Raw genomic sequence first — 14,951 nt, 5'->3', positions numbered from 1 at the left:
AAAGATCACTAGATAATTCACTGTGGAAATGCTTCACCTCAAATTCACTTGACACCCACGGCCGTGTGTGTGTGTTTTGCATTAGACAATGTAAAAAGAACTCAGATAGAAAAGAACCACATCAGTGGTCAGAAATTGCATTTAATGCTACTGTGGGGGAAACAATTCCAGGAGAATTCTACACATTAAAATGGCCACAATGCTCCATGCATACTGTTTGACAGAATCATATGGCCTATTTAACAATCTCTGCTAAACAGGTACACAGTGGACAGAAATCATGGGATACCAACCTAGTAATGGGTAGGCCCACCTGTTGCCTGGATAAGAGCAGTCACACAACGAGGCATTGAGTCCACTAGTTCATGAAAGTGTTCCATAGGTATTTCCATCCATGCTTGAGGATCCAAAGCCTGAATGGACCTATCCACAGCACTCAAAGATGCTTCACAGGTTTCATGTCTGGTGAATGGAGAGGTCATTCCATGGTGATAAAAGCTGTGGAATGCTCTTTGAACCAGGCTTGACGTAGCCAAGTGGTCAGGAGCGAGAGTGCATAGCACGCATTCCTTGAGTGACCGGGGTTCAAGCCCATGACTACTAAATACGATAAATATTTGTATTGACGATTTATTGTAAACTCTACTGACGTGGTTGTTGTGCCGGAGTATAAACAGAAAATTAATTAATTTAATTAATGTTCTAGTCACCATGGCTGGGTGCACGATGATAAAGGGATGCATATGGTCTGCAAAGATGGATATGTAACCTGGACCGTTCAGAGATGCGTCTAGACGTACCAGAGTTCCCAACATCTGCCAGTTGAAGGTGCCCCAGACCATTACCGACAATCCACTTGCCTGAACAGTCCCTTGTTGACATGATGGTTCCATAGCTTTGTGCAGTTTCCACCAGATATGCACCCTCCCATCTACTTGAAATAACTGGAAATGGGACTCACAGTGGACTAGGAGAACAGTCCCCAATTATCTGGATCGTACCAGAGATCCCAACATCTGCCAGTTGAAGGTGCCCCAGACCATTACCGACAATCCACTTGCCTGAACAGTCCCTTGTTGACATGATGGTTCCATAGCTTTGTGCGGTTTCCACCAGATATGCACCCTCCCATCTACTTGAAATAACTGGAAATGGGACTCACACTGGACTAGGAGAACAGTCCCCAATTATCCCAAAATCCAGTGCTAATGGTCTTTCGCCCAGTTGAGGCACAGAGTCCTGTGTTGCGGTGTTAGCAATGGGAATCTAATTGGTCAGCGGTTCCCATAACCTATCGCAGCTAATGATCGCCTGATGGTCTTGATGGAGATGTTTCTGGCACTTCCCTCGTTGAAGTCAGCGGTGACCTGTGCCACTGTCACTCTCCGGTTGGCTGAAACAATGTGAGACAGGCAACAACAGCCACGTTTATCCACTAACTTTCACTGCCCACTATCCACAGCACTCAAAGATGCTTCACAGGTTTCATGTCTGGTGAATGGAGAGGTCATTCCATGGTGATAAAAGCTGTGGAATGCTCTTTGAACCAGGCTTGACGTAGCCAAGTGGTCAGGAGCGAGAGTGCATAGCACGCATTCCTTGAGTGACCGGGGTTCAAGCCCGTGACTACTAAATACGATAAATATTTGTATTGACGATTTATTGTAAACTCTACTGACGTGGTTGTTGTGCCGGAGTATAAACAGAAAATTAATTAATTTAATTAATGTTCTAGTCACCATGGCTGGGTGCACGATGATAAAGGGATGCATATGGTCTGCAAAGATGGATATGTAACCTGGACCGTTCAGAGATGCGTCTAGACGTACCAGAGTTCCCAACATCTGCCAGTTGAAGGTGCCCCAGACCATTACCGACAATCCACTTGCCTGAACAGTCCCTTGTTGACATGATGGTTCCATAGCTTTGTGCAGTTTCCACCAGATATGCACCCTCCCATCTACTTGAAATAACTGGAAATGGGACCCACAGTGGACTAGGAGAACAGTCCCCAATTATCTGGATCATACCAGAGATCCCAACATCTGCCAGTTGAAGGTGCCCCAGACCATTACCGACAATCCACTTGCCTGAACAGTCCCTTGTTGACATGATGGTTCCATAGCTTTGTGCGGTTTCCACCAGATATGCACCCTCCCATCTACTTGAAATAACTGGAAATGGGACTCACACTGGACTAGGAGAACAGTCCCCAATTATCCCAAAATCCAGTGTTAATGGTCTTTCGCCCAGTTGAGGCACAGAGTCCTGTGTTGCGGTGTTAGCAATGGGAATCTAATTGGTCAGCGGTTCCCATAACCTATCGCAGCTAATGATCGCCTGATGGTCTTGATGGAGATGTTTCTGGCACTTCCCTCGTTGAAGTCAGCGGTGACCTGTGCCACTGTCACTCTCCGGTTGGCTGAAACAATGTGAGACAGGCAACAACAGCCACGTTCATCCACCAACTTTCACTGCCCACAGCGCTGTCCACAATGAGATGTTATTCCGGAAATGGCATATTCCCGGTACACTCCTGATACTGTTCAACAGGGATAGTGCAATTTCTGTACAACCTCTGCAATAGAGTGACCCATGCATTGGGCACCCACTAATGTCATGCTTTCAAAGTTGGTAACTCACGATGTTTATCCACACTGACATCGAATTACCGTCTAAGTGAATGCAGTGTACCTATATACTTGCCAAGCGGTGGGTTCCAAGTGAGAGGGGTGACAGCATCGCTGTTGCCCAGGAACCAGGTGTCCCATGAATTCTTGATGTGTATGCAGGGTGTTGTACATACGCCTCTACTACAGACATCAATTCCATTGAGCATCTGTGGTTTGTGTTGGAACAGCAACTCCGATCTGCGGCGTCTCAACCACGGACCTTACAGGATTTAAAGGATCTGCTAGTTACATGCTGGTACCAGATACCACAAGACACATTTAGAAATCTCGTAGCATCCATGCCTTGCTGGGTACGAGCTGTTTTGACTGTATGTGGAGGACCAACATCATATTAGGTAGGTGGTCATAATGTTTTGGCTCATCGGTATACATACACCTATTCTTACTCTTAGTTACCCTAACATAACCTATATATTTACTTGTTCCATGATGACCCCCCAGCAGCCCTTGAAATTCCCAGTAACTCGCTTTGCAGGCTGCTACTCATTAGCATTAGCAAGAAAGCAAGCTTATATAGCATCAGGCAAAAAACCTTCTCATTTCACCCATCCACTCATTCCATCATCACATGCCATTTTTTTTTTGTTTGTTTTTTTAATGAAAGGTGGTTTATTGTTCTATTGCACACCACAGAATTTTAAGAATTATTAAATTTGAACATGTTTATTCAGATACAGCAGATTCGATTTACTGTGACACTTCAAGATTACAAATTAAAAAAAAAAAAAAAAAAAAAAACCTGAAATCATAAAATTCAAGTAATAACTAGAATAGGTATAAACAGATGTTTTGCAAGTCGTAAATGAGCGACAAGAAACTGTGTTATAAGTCGTCATTAGGAGATTATTATGCCTATTATCTTGTAAACTCCACTGCCTTCACACCCGCTGCTAAAAAAAAAAACAAAAAACAAATGTTTAGTTTGTTTTAGTGTGTTGTGTCAATTGTTGTGTTCCATCACCCGCAAAACGACAAATTTTATTTCGTTATTTATATCAGCAATGTCAGAATTTTTTTTTATAGTACTTATCTTTTTTTTTGTTTAGAAATCGCAAAAATGATGGGCAAATGCAAGAGAATTAAACAAAAACTTGAAATTATTCAAACGTTTGAAAACAGCACATCTGGTAAATCTCTAAAGAACCATTATAACGTTGGTGACCAAACCATATGCGTCATTTTAAAAAACATAAAGGGAGGCTAAATAAAAAGTTGATTTTAAATATAATGATTTAAAATCCAAATCGTAAAAAATAAAAGGGAAGCATCATATTGTATATGCAAGTAGTAAGTTTTTTCGTTTTTTTTTATCAACTTTTTACTTAGGTTGTAGAACATTTTTCGATACAATAAGTCCCCAACTTATATAGTTCGGATTTACGTTACATTTTATATATATATATATATTTTTATATGACTGAAGATTTCAGTGAAGGGGGACACACATTTCACTATATATTAAAAACCCACAGAATTCCAGCTATTGGTATTATCACAAATGCAATAAGATCGAGTTTACTATCTGTTTATAATTAGATGCACTAACAGAAAAGTCCAGTAACCCGGAAAGTGCAAATTGTTTGTATGTATCCACATCATTATATTGTGAAAGAATGGCCCATCAGAAAAGAATACATTCCCAGGAACACAATCTATTTTTGTATCCGTTTTTGCTCTATATTATAGTAATTTTAGTTTTGATAATGTATCCAGAGTGCACAGGCCTCTTTAATCATATGCAAATTGTTTTTATTGTTTTGTGGCAGTGACCTCCAGAAATGTGTTTTAGTAAAATGTGAGCTCGCATGGGGTGATAATAGTGAGTTTTCGCCTTAATCCTGTGAAGTTCTTTTCAGAAAATTTAATTTTGACTGTTATCATGGTGCCTACTAAGAGAATAAGTGACAGTGGTCCTAGTAAATCTATCAAGAAAAGGAAAGTGATTGAGTTGGATCAGAAAATCAAAATAATAAGGATGTATGAAAATTGCCAAACATTAACAAGCTGTTATTGTTATTTGGTTTTTTAGGAGCATTAGCAACTAAGGCCATACTGCTCAGGAGATATGCGGTGATCATTCCCTGACCTTTCCGCATCCTACGTATTTGGTGGTGACGGGCTCGAACCCCGGTCTAATCAAGAAGCGGGTGCTATGCACTGCTGCTCCTTCCCACCTGGCTACGGAGGCGGCAACATTAACAAGCATCATGCGGAATTCAGATTTGTCAGTGGCAATGGTGAACACAATAAAGGAGAAAGACAGAATACGAGAAGCGGTAAAGCGATCAGCACCAATGAGGTCAACTATAATAACCAAGGCTACGAAATATAAATCAGTTTTTACAGTACAATAACATGCATTTTATCTTTCTTTTATGTTTTCTTTTCTTATGTGCCACTCCAGCTACTTCACCGCTGTCCCCAGATAAAGTTTTTAATTCAACTAATTAAAAATATATAACTATTTTTCTTCATTCTTCTGAGGATATTATGTGGTTTTTGTAATTTTGGCATATCAGGAATATAGTAGCAATATATTTTTTTAGTCATTCCCAAGTTACGTAAAACTCAACTTACGTAAGAGTCCAGGAACATATCTCTTACATGTCAGGAACTTATTGTATTTTTGGATTAAACCGGGAAATCAATTATCCGGGAATTTTTTTTTACCATATATCCCGGAAAATCGAGAATCTACTGTATGTGGAAGAGTAGAAGAAAAAATAGTGAATTCTTTTGCTAGCTCTGTAAAAAACTTGTATTTTTTTTATTAAACAAATATGCCATTGGTGTTTATTTTCTTCTTTGTAGCATTCACAATATGGAATAATCTAATAGTAATAGAGGCATGTGATGCAAGAAAGCAAGCGTATGAGCTTATGTAGCATCAGCTAAAAAAAAAAAAATTCACACAACCATTCCCTCTAAATGTTTGTCCAGTTCGTCCTTGAATTTATTTAAGATATCAACTTCCACAACAGATAGAAGTTTGTTCCAGCAATTTACCACCCGCTGGCTAAAGGCAAATTTCCACACATCTATTCTACAACTGTCTTTCTTCAATTTGAATTTATGCCCCCCTCAGGTTTGTAATCTGAGCAAGTGGAAGAATTCCATCAGAATTCAGGGTGCTCAACCCATTCAAGGCCTTATACACCTCAATCAGTCACCTCGCAGGTGCCTAGTCTCCAGCCACTGCAATTTGCAGAACTTAAGCCTCTCTTGGTAAGAGGATCCCTTCATTCCCCTCACCAATCTTGTTGCCCTTCTCTGTACACGCTCAAGCAAATCTACATCCTTCCTAAAATGAGACCTCCAGACCTGTACACAGTACTCAAGACCTGACCATTGTCTTATACAAAGGGATAATCACCTTTTCCCTGCTAGCAAAATTCCTGTATATCATTGACAAAACCCCATGACCTGCTCTTGCAGCCTATCTGCATTGCTCAGAAAACTTCATATCTGACTGCACAATTACTCCCAGGTCTTTTTCATTTTCTACCACCCTAAGTGTAGTACTACACAGTTGGTACATTCCTCTGGGGTTACTTCTACCCATATGCAGTACTTTGCATTTGTCAATGTTAAACTTCAGTTGCCACTTCTCAGCCCATCTGCCCAAATTTTCTAGATCCTTTGCAGTAGCAGTCATTAACAACCCTGCCAACCTTGTATCAACTGGAAACGTCGACAAGTCTGATATACCTTCATCAATATTTGGTTTTGAACCATTAGTGGACCATTTATAATTTCTCACATACATTTTTTTATTCCCTTGAAAAAAAAAAAAAAAAAAAAATAGTCCAATAATAAATAAAAAAAATATTCATAGGTGGAGTTTAAAAATAATTCTATGTACTAATTTTTTTTATTAGAACTATTTCATTTAAACAAGAATCACAAAGCAATAGTAATAAGGGAAGTCATCTGGAACCTGGGAATATTTTTTCTATAGTGAAATTTTCATTAAAACAGTATTTATTGGAACAGGATTTTACTATATTTACATTTATATGAAATGCTAAGATTTATAAATTATGAAAATGACATTTTCAATTGTTAATACTGTAACACCAGAATTCCTATTTATTAAAAAAAATAATTTTCTCTCTGTCAAGCAGTGCTAAAATGTATATATTATAAATAAACCACATACTTGCTGAAATGCTTCAACAGTAGGAGAATGAGCTCTAAGTGCAAGTGAAAACTTCATGAGTGCTAATTTTGCAGGAGACAACATTTGACTAGCAACATCAGTAATGATTTCAAATTGTTGTTTAGATGTCTCTGAAAATGAAAAATTTGGAAATTAAATTCACATGTAAATTGAATTCACTTACATTATATATTTGATATATATCAAAATGGATAAGCAAAATGAAGAAATCACTTTTCTAAGAATGTATATGAAGTGTGCATCAAAACAGAATGCTATTTTTGAATACAATATTCGGGAGGGAAGTACTACATTATCCTGACATTAGATTAGTTATTATTTCTCTGCTATTCCATCAAATCTTATTACTATAGCATTCAACAAATATGTCAGTAAAAGTGTTTTGACACCTGACACCTTTCAAAAAGAGGCCTTCCTGATATAGGATGACTGAAAAGTGGCACTGGTAGAAACTAAAATGGTCAAAACTGCTAAATCCCAATGATCATAAAAAAATCCACTTTTTTTATAAAAAAAAGAGTTGTTTTTCCTTGTAAAAACATACAATAAATTTAAGCAATGCATATAACATTTAAACATATAAAAGTGTATTACTAAAGTGCAATGGAATTTAACTGTCAGCTACAGGTCTCCCAACTTAGGAAGTATACTGAATCTAAGAATTAATATCAATCTAGCTGGTGAGCAAATAAAAAAAGCAGTAGCAAATAGTTGCCACAAGATTGGCACAAAGCAATACTCTTCGAAAAACTTCAATTTTGCAAATTGCAGTATACAGAAATCAGGAACCAGCAAGTAGACCTGACTGAAGTGTTTTAGCCTATAAATAAGAAGAAAAATCTTATAAATAAAAAGAAATATGCATGGGATGTACATCTCGGGTAATAGTAATAGAGGTATGTGCTGCAAGGAAGCAAGCATATAAGCTTAAAAAAAAATAAAACAAAAAAAAATTCACACAACCATTCCTCTAAAAGTTTGTCCAGTTCCTCCTTGAATTTATTTAAGCGATCAACTTCCACAACAACAGATGGAAGTTTGTTCCAGCAATTAACCACCTGCTGGCTAAAGGCAAGTTTCACACTTCTATTATACAACTGTCTTTATGCCCCCTTAGGTTTGTAATCTGAGCAAGCGGAAGAATCCCTTCAGAATTCAGCATGCTCAACCCATTCAAGGTCTTAAACACTTCAATCAGATCACCTCGCAGGCCTAGTCTGGAGCCGCTGCAATTTGCAGAACTTAAGCCTCTCTTGTTAAGAGGACCCCTTCGTTCCCCTCACCAATCTTGTTGCCCTTCTCTGTACATGCTCAAGCAAATCTACATCCCTCCTAAAATGAGGTCTCCAGACCTGTATACAGTACTCATGGCATGGCCTGACCATTGCCTTATATAAAAGGATAATTCACCTCCTTTTCCCTACTAGCAAAATTCCTGTATATCATTCACAAAGACACGTGACCTGCTCTGGCAGCCCATCTGCATTGCTCAGAAAACTTCATATCTGACTGCACAATTACTCCCAGGTCTCTTTCATTTTCTACCACCCTAAGTGTAATACCACACAATTGGTACATTCCTCTGGGGTTACTTTACCCATATGCAGTACTTTGCATTTGTTAATGTTAAACTTCAGTTGTCCTTCTCAGCTCATCTGCCATTACTGTCGTTAACAACCCTAACAACCTTTGTATCATCTGGAAACTTCGACACTAAGCCTGATATACCTTCATCAATATCATTGATAAATATACAAAACAACAGTAGACCCAACACCGAACCATTTGGGACTCCACTAATTACGTTAGTCCACAAAGAGCAGATCCATTGATTACCACTCTCTGTCTTCTCCCACTCAACACCACCCTTTTATCCACTGTAGCAACTTACCCTTAATACCATTCTTCTGCAGTTTGTACGGTAGTCTTCCACAAAACAGTGTCAAAAGCTTTCCTGAAATCCAAATATATGATATCAAAAATATTTTTTGCATCCACTTCCTTTGTAGCCACATTATAGTATCCAATCAAATTTGTCAAACCATGCTGTATCTGAATTATTGCTGCAGTTTTGTCTAGATCAGGGGCGACCAACTTAATTTGTGATGTGATCTACTTTTTTTCTTCAAAATGTGCAACGATCTACCATCTCAAGAATTTCATTGCACAATGGTTAAAAAAGTTAATCAACACATATTGAAATGTTGTTTATAAACTTTAAAATTAAATACAATTCAGAATTCTTACTTAAATTTTTAATTTATACGAAGTTTGTGTCTTCATGTCATCTGCCAAGCTTTCAAAATCTGAGATATACTGTGATAAAGCCATCAGTAAAGAATCTTCTGTATGCAAGTCTATAAGAGTAGAGCAATTCTTCATCTTTGTTTGTTACAAATACAAAAAGGTCGATTCACAGACATGTGGAACCAAAACAGGAATTTAAAAGTTCACTGCATTTTTTTTAAATGTGGGTACTTTTCTTGGCAAACATATTTCCAAAAGTTGTCATCTGATGATCTGGCTTTTAGGAAGATATCGTTTCGCAATGTAATAATTTCATTTTCAAGTAATATTTTCTCCATGAGAAAAATCTCAGCGATTTTTTCTGAAATTTGTTTTGTATCTAAGTTGACATTAAATGGATAAGAAATAGATTGAACCATGTCTTCAATTGTTTTAAAATTACTGAATCTGGTTTCAAAATAATCCACAACTTCCTCAATTTCAGAAACATATTTCTCACTATTAAATTCAAAATCAGGACATTTTTGCAAATGATCTTGCATATTTTCAAAATGATTGGAATTTTTTTTTTCTTTGAGATCCTAACACATTGCCAAAAATTGATATTTAAACCCCTGGGGCTCTCTCATCTGGTGAGTATGGGCTTGGCACACCCAGGGTCCTGAGCTGGATATCATCATTCTTCTCTTTCTTGGTGATTCGCTTCCCTTCTATTTCTGACTTTCATTCTCTCTCTCTCCCTCTCCCAGGATAATTTGAATTTTTTTTTTTTGGCTGGTGCAGCTTCAGGCTTCCTTGCACTATATGGCTAATAATAATAATATGCAGAAATACTACTAATCAGTGCGTTGAAGTGCCTTTCTAAATTTCCTTTTTTTTGGGTATAGCCAAGGAAGCACTGCAAATCAAACAACATTTTTCTTTTATCATTACAAAAAAGCATTCTAGATCCCATTCTTGATGAAAATGATACATTTTGCTCTATTTCGTAGTACAGTAAACCCCCGCTATTCGCGGTCGCTGATTTAATATAAAATGAAACCTAAAAAAAATGAATTTTAAAGCACCGTGAACATTTTCCGCCATAAAAAAACATAGGCGTGGCTAAAATCATCTTTTCCGGTCAAAACAGAGCTCAGTGGGTGGAGGGAGAGGGGTGACAAAATCGTGGGGCTTGGATGTTTCTCGCTAATCCTTGTTCAGAATGTTATGCGCTTGGCATGGAAGGTTTCATTGTTTGCTTTTAATTTATATGCTTATAAATTGATATGCTCACAAAAGTGGTGAAACCCATGTTTAGTCTCTAGAGCAAAGTTTCCGGCATCCCCCTCTCCCCATACTTCTCCTTCAACCCATGCACGGTACTAAGTACTATAGGTTTGATACCTTTCATGTTTGGGGTTTTCATATAAAAAAAAAAAAAAAGTGATAAATCTACTGTTTTGCAGTGTAAAACAGACTTTTTCGAGTGTGTTAACGGAAGAAAGTGACTTTATTGTGGACAAGTTCTTTCTAACCCGTACAAAAATATGGCTACGAATAACAAGGGAAATGTGAAAATATGAAAGAAGGTGATGACATTAGCGAATAAAATTGAGTTATTAGACAAAATTTCTAATGGTGAAAGTGTCTCCTCAGTGGCAAAACATTATAAAATCAATGAGTCAACGGTACAATCAATCAAAAACTCGGAAGAAAAAATCCGCTGTAGTGTCCGTGAAAATGCGTTAATTGCTTCAAAAATTTGCTTTGTAACTCGTGATGTTAAATTTAAAAAAATGGAAAAAGCTTTAAATCTGTGGATAGAAGACCGACCTCAAAATAAAATTCCGTGAAGTTCACTCATCATTCGTGAAAAGGCAAAACTCCTTTATCAACACTTTGGCGAAACTGGTGATGGCACTGGCAGGATAAGTTTTTTAGCTAGCAAAGGCGCTCGTTTGAAAGATTTGTTTGAAATTTCTAATAAATATTACATTTAATATTAAATTGTTTCTTATTTTCATTTCGATGCCATATGCTTGCATTTCACTATGTCCTGTCTATGTACATAGTCATATTATGAAGGTACATATAATACATAGACAAAATTTTAGACTAGTTTTTCTTATATATTTCATACTTTGGAACGGAACCCCTTTATTACTATGGGAGCAATAACTCAGTATTCGCGTTTTCAGTATTTGCGGCATTTCTCAGGAACGTAACCCCCGCGAATAGCGGGGGTTTACTGTATTCATTTTAAATCAAAGGGAATTAAATTAACATATAAGTACTGTCCAGTTATTAATATTAAGTAAGCTAAATAAGAATTTTTTTTTTTTTTTTTGGTAGTTGTTGGCGCATAGGCTTCTGTGGCCATAATGCACCTCCCAAGGTTTTGCAGTACATTGATCCAAGCCCGAGGCGGGCTAAATAAGAATTCAACACATACACTGCTCTCCACAAGGTAACTGCGTGCATTTTCACTAGACAAGCCTAGGGCTGCACAGAAGGGACAAGAGTAGTCACGTGGTTCAATGGATTTGTAATAGGTGTATATAGTGGGGCACATAATAATAATAATATTTTGACTAATCTGTTTTTATATATATTTAAAATTCATCGTGATCGACCGAAATTAAAGCCGCGATCGACTTGTTGGCCACCCCTGGTCTAGATGATCCTGCAATACATCTTTAACCAGTGACTTTATTATTTTACCCAGAACGGAAGCCAAACCAACTAGTCTGTAATTATTTGTGTCGCCCTTCGATCCCCCTTTGTGAAATGGGGATACATTTGCACATCTCCAGTCCACTGGGACTTCCCTGAGTCCAAGGATGCTCTCATAATTATGGCTAAGGGTTTGCTTAGTTCCTTTGTCATCTCCATTAATATAACTGGATAAATCCCATCCGCCCCTGGAGCCTTTCTTATGTTTAGGTGATACGGAAGCCTATAGTATATATATAAACTAGTCTGCAAATAAGTCAAAAAGGGGGTTAGGCAAGCCGAGGAAGATTACAAGAAGTCTCTGGCAAAGAACAGAAAGAAAAGCAGCAAAAATTTCTTTACTTATATTAACAGTAGAATCACAGTAGTCCAATGATTTTACTGTTGATGACCCTGCTCAGAGAGCTGACAGGCTGAATATGCATTTTGCATCCATATTCACACGAGAAATTCTTTAGGGAGAGGGATGCCAGAAGTTTATCAAATTCTAATGGGCAGCTGAATGATTTTGTGACAACTGACAGGAAAGTGGAAGAGAAACTCTGGAATTAAACATAAAAAAGCACTTGGGGTAGATGGGATCTATCCATTTAGATTAAGGAAGGCTGCAAAGGAGGTAAGCAAACCCTTAGCCATAAGGGTTTGCCTCTCCTGAATCCACCTTTGGATTCAGGAGAGGTCCCTAAGGACTGAAAATGTGTGAATGTGTCCCCAATTCACAAAGGGGATCAAAGAGTGACATAAGTAATTACATACCTGTTAGTTTAACTTCTGTTCCAGAGAAAATAATGGAGGTACTGGTTAAAGAAGTAATGGAAGATTCTAGACAGGAGTGCAGTTATACTTCAGTCACAGCATACATTTGTTAAGGGGAGACCTTGTCTGACCAATTTGACTGGATACTATGATACACTGACAAAAGAACTGAATGCAAAAAATTATTTTGATATCATACGCTTGGCACTTTGAATAAAACTTTTGCTACTGTTGCACTTAAAAGACTGCTGTTCAAATGCGACGTGTGGCATTAAGGGAGGTTACTGTTATGGATAAAGGGATGGTTGAGTGGGAGAAGATAGGAGTAGTTATCAATGGACACTGCTTTTCGTGGACTAATATTATTAGTGGAGTCCCATAGAGTTCACTGCTGGGCCCATTGCTGTTTCCTGCATTTATTAATGATACTGATGAAGGTATATAAGGCTTAATGTCTATGCCTGCAGATGATACAAAGGTTGGTAGGGTGGTTAATGACAATAATAGAAGCATGCTGCTGCAACAAGATCTAGAAAAATTAAGCAAATGGGCTGAGAAATGGAAATTGAAATCTAAAATTGACAAATTAAAGGCATACGGGTAGGAGTAATCCCAAAGTAACATATCAACTGTTTAGTACCACATGCAGGGTAGTGGAAAATGAAAAGGACCTGGGATAGTAATGCAGTCAGATATGAAGTTCTCTGAGCAGTGCAGACAGGCTGCCATGAAAGCTCATTGGGTTTTGTCAATGGTATACAGGAATTTTGCTAGCAGGAATAAAGAGGTAATTGTCTGACTGTATAACGTAATGGTCAGGCTGCATCTTAAGCAATGCATACAGGTTTGGAGGACTCATTTTAGAAAGGATGTCGAGCTGCTGGAATGGGTACAAAGGATGAGAATTAATGAGGGGAACAAAGGGGTGCTCTTACTTAGAAAGGCTTCAGTTCTGCAAATTGCAGCATCTGGAGATATAGGTCAATTTCAATTTATGCTCCCTTCATATGTATAGTCATGAACTTGGGGGAGGGGGGGGAGGCATAAATTGAAATTGAGGAAGGATGATTACAGAAGAAGTGCAGAAGTTTGCCTTCAGCCAACAGGCAGTTGATTTCTGGAATAAGTTTCCATTCATTGTTGTGGAAGTGGATAGTTTGAATAAATTCAAAGAAGAACTAGATAAATTATTGGAGGGGATGGATAGGTGAACTGGATTATTATTTTTTATCTTTTGGCTGATGCTATATAAGCTTGCTTTCTTACATCATTTGCCACTATTACCAATATTAAATAGATTTCATTAAACTAAATGCTGATGGCATACTTACTGTTTATCAGATTATACACATAAGCGGGCATAAACTGAAAAAAGGATAGATATGCAAAAAAATTTGTTTTCAACAAAAGGATAACTGATTGTTGGAACAAACTTCCATATAGCATTGTGGAAGTGGGTAGCATGAATAAATTTAAGGAAGGATTAGACAAATTACAATGGTCAACAACACAAAATTTTCCTTTCACCATCAAAGATGCAAAAACACTTTTCAAAACTAGTTTTTTCATTAGTAGCAAATGATGCAAGATAGAATGCTTATACAGCATCGGCTGAAAAAAAAAAGCTAACTTCCCATTTCACCTGTACATCCCTCTAAGAGTTTATCTAGTTTCTCCTTAAATTTATTTAAATTATCCACTACCACAACACCACATGGGTGTCTATTCCAACAATTAACCACCCTCTGGTTGAAGGCAAATTTATGCACATATCTGACCTGCAACTATCCATCATTGAGAATTTATGCTCTTCGTATGTGATTGAGCAAGAGGAAGGATTCCATCAGTACTGAGCTCATTCAATTCATTCAAGACCCTAAACACCTCAATGAGATCTCGCAGGTGCCTAGTCTCCAGATGCTGCAATTTGCAAAACTGAAGCTTTTCCTTTGGACAAGCACCTTTTTGCTCCACCTTAACAATCTTGTTGTTCTTGCTCTACACCAGTTTCAACAGAACCACATCCTTCCTAAAATGAGGCTTCCAGATTTGTATGCAGTACAAGATGTGGCCTAACCATTGTCTTATGCCAGCGTTTCTCAAAATGTCTTCTGTGAAAAATCGTAATTAATAATTTAAAAAAATAATAAAATAAATACAAATTTTGCATATTTGTAGTGGACACCACTTTGATTCATTATAATTTTTAACATTATTTTTTTTTTCATTTTTAATATACTGGCATAGACTAATAATCAAATAGACAGCAGAACACTTTTTTTGGTGTGCTTTTGCATAGAGAAATATGTGTAGAGGTAATGACATCTACAAAAAAGTAGCAATGTAGTGATCTAATATGC

At 37.5% G+C, this 14,951-nt stretch overlaps 1 protein-coding gene across 1 annotated transcript in view; it reads right to left on the bottom strand.

Moving 5' to 3' along the window:
* The window catches only part of Uggt (UDP-glucose-glycoprotein glucosyltransferase), an 820,111-nt gene that overhangs the window by 757,937 nt on the left and 47,223 nt on the right, over positions 1–14,951 (bottom strand). Inside the window, exon 4 of the mRNA XM_090386735.1 lies at positions 6,853–6,983. Within this exon, the coding sequence (XP_090242861.1) occupies positions 6,853–6,983 (131 nt within the window). The remainder of the gene's footprint in view (positions 1–6,852; positions 6,984–14,951) is intronic.

This window comes from Mastigoproctus giganteus, chromosome 1 (genome assembly GCF_048544385.1).
Source record: "Mastigoproctus giganteus isolate SK-2022 chromosome 1, ASM4854438v1, whole genome shotgun sequence".
Classification (NCBI taxonomy): domain Eukaryota; kingdom Metazoa; phylum Arthropoda; class Arachnida; order Uropygi; family Thelyphonidae; genus Mastigoproctus; species Mastigoproctus giganteus.
The sequence above is the reverse complement of the archived record's forward strand: the minus strand, read 5'-3'. Positions and strand labels throughout refer to the sequence as shown.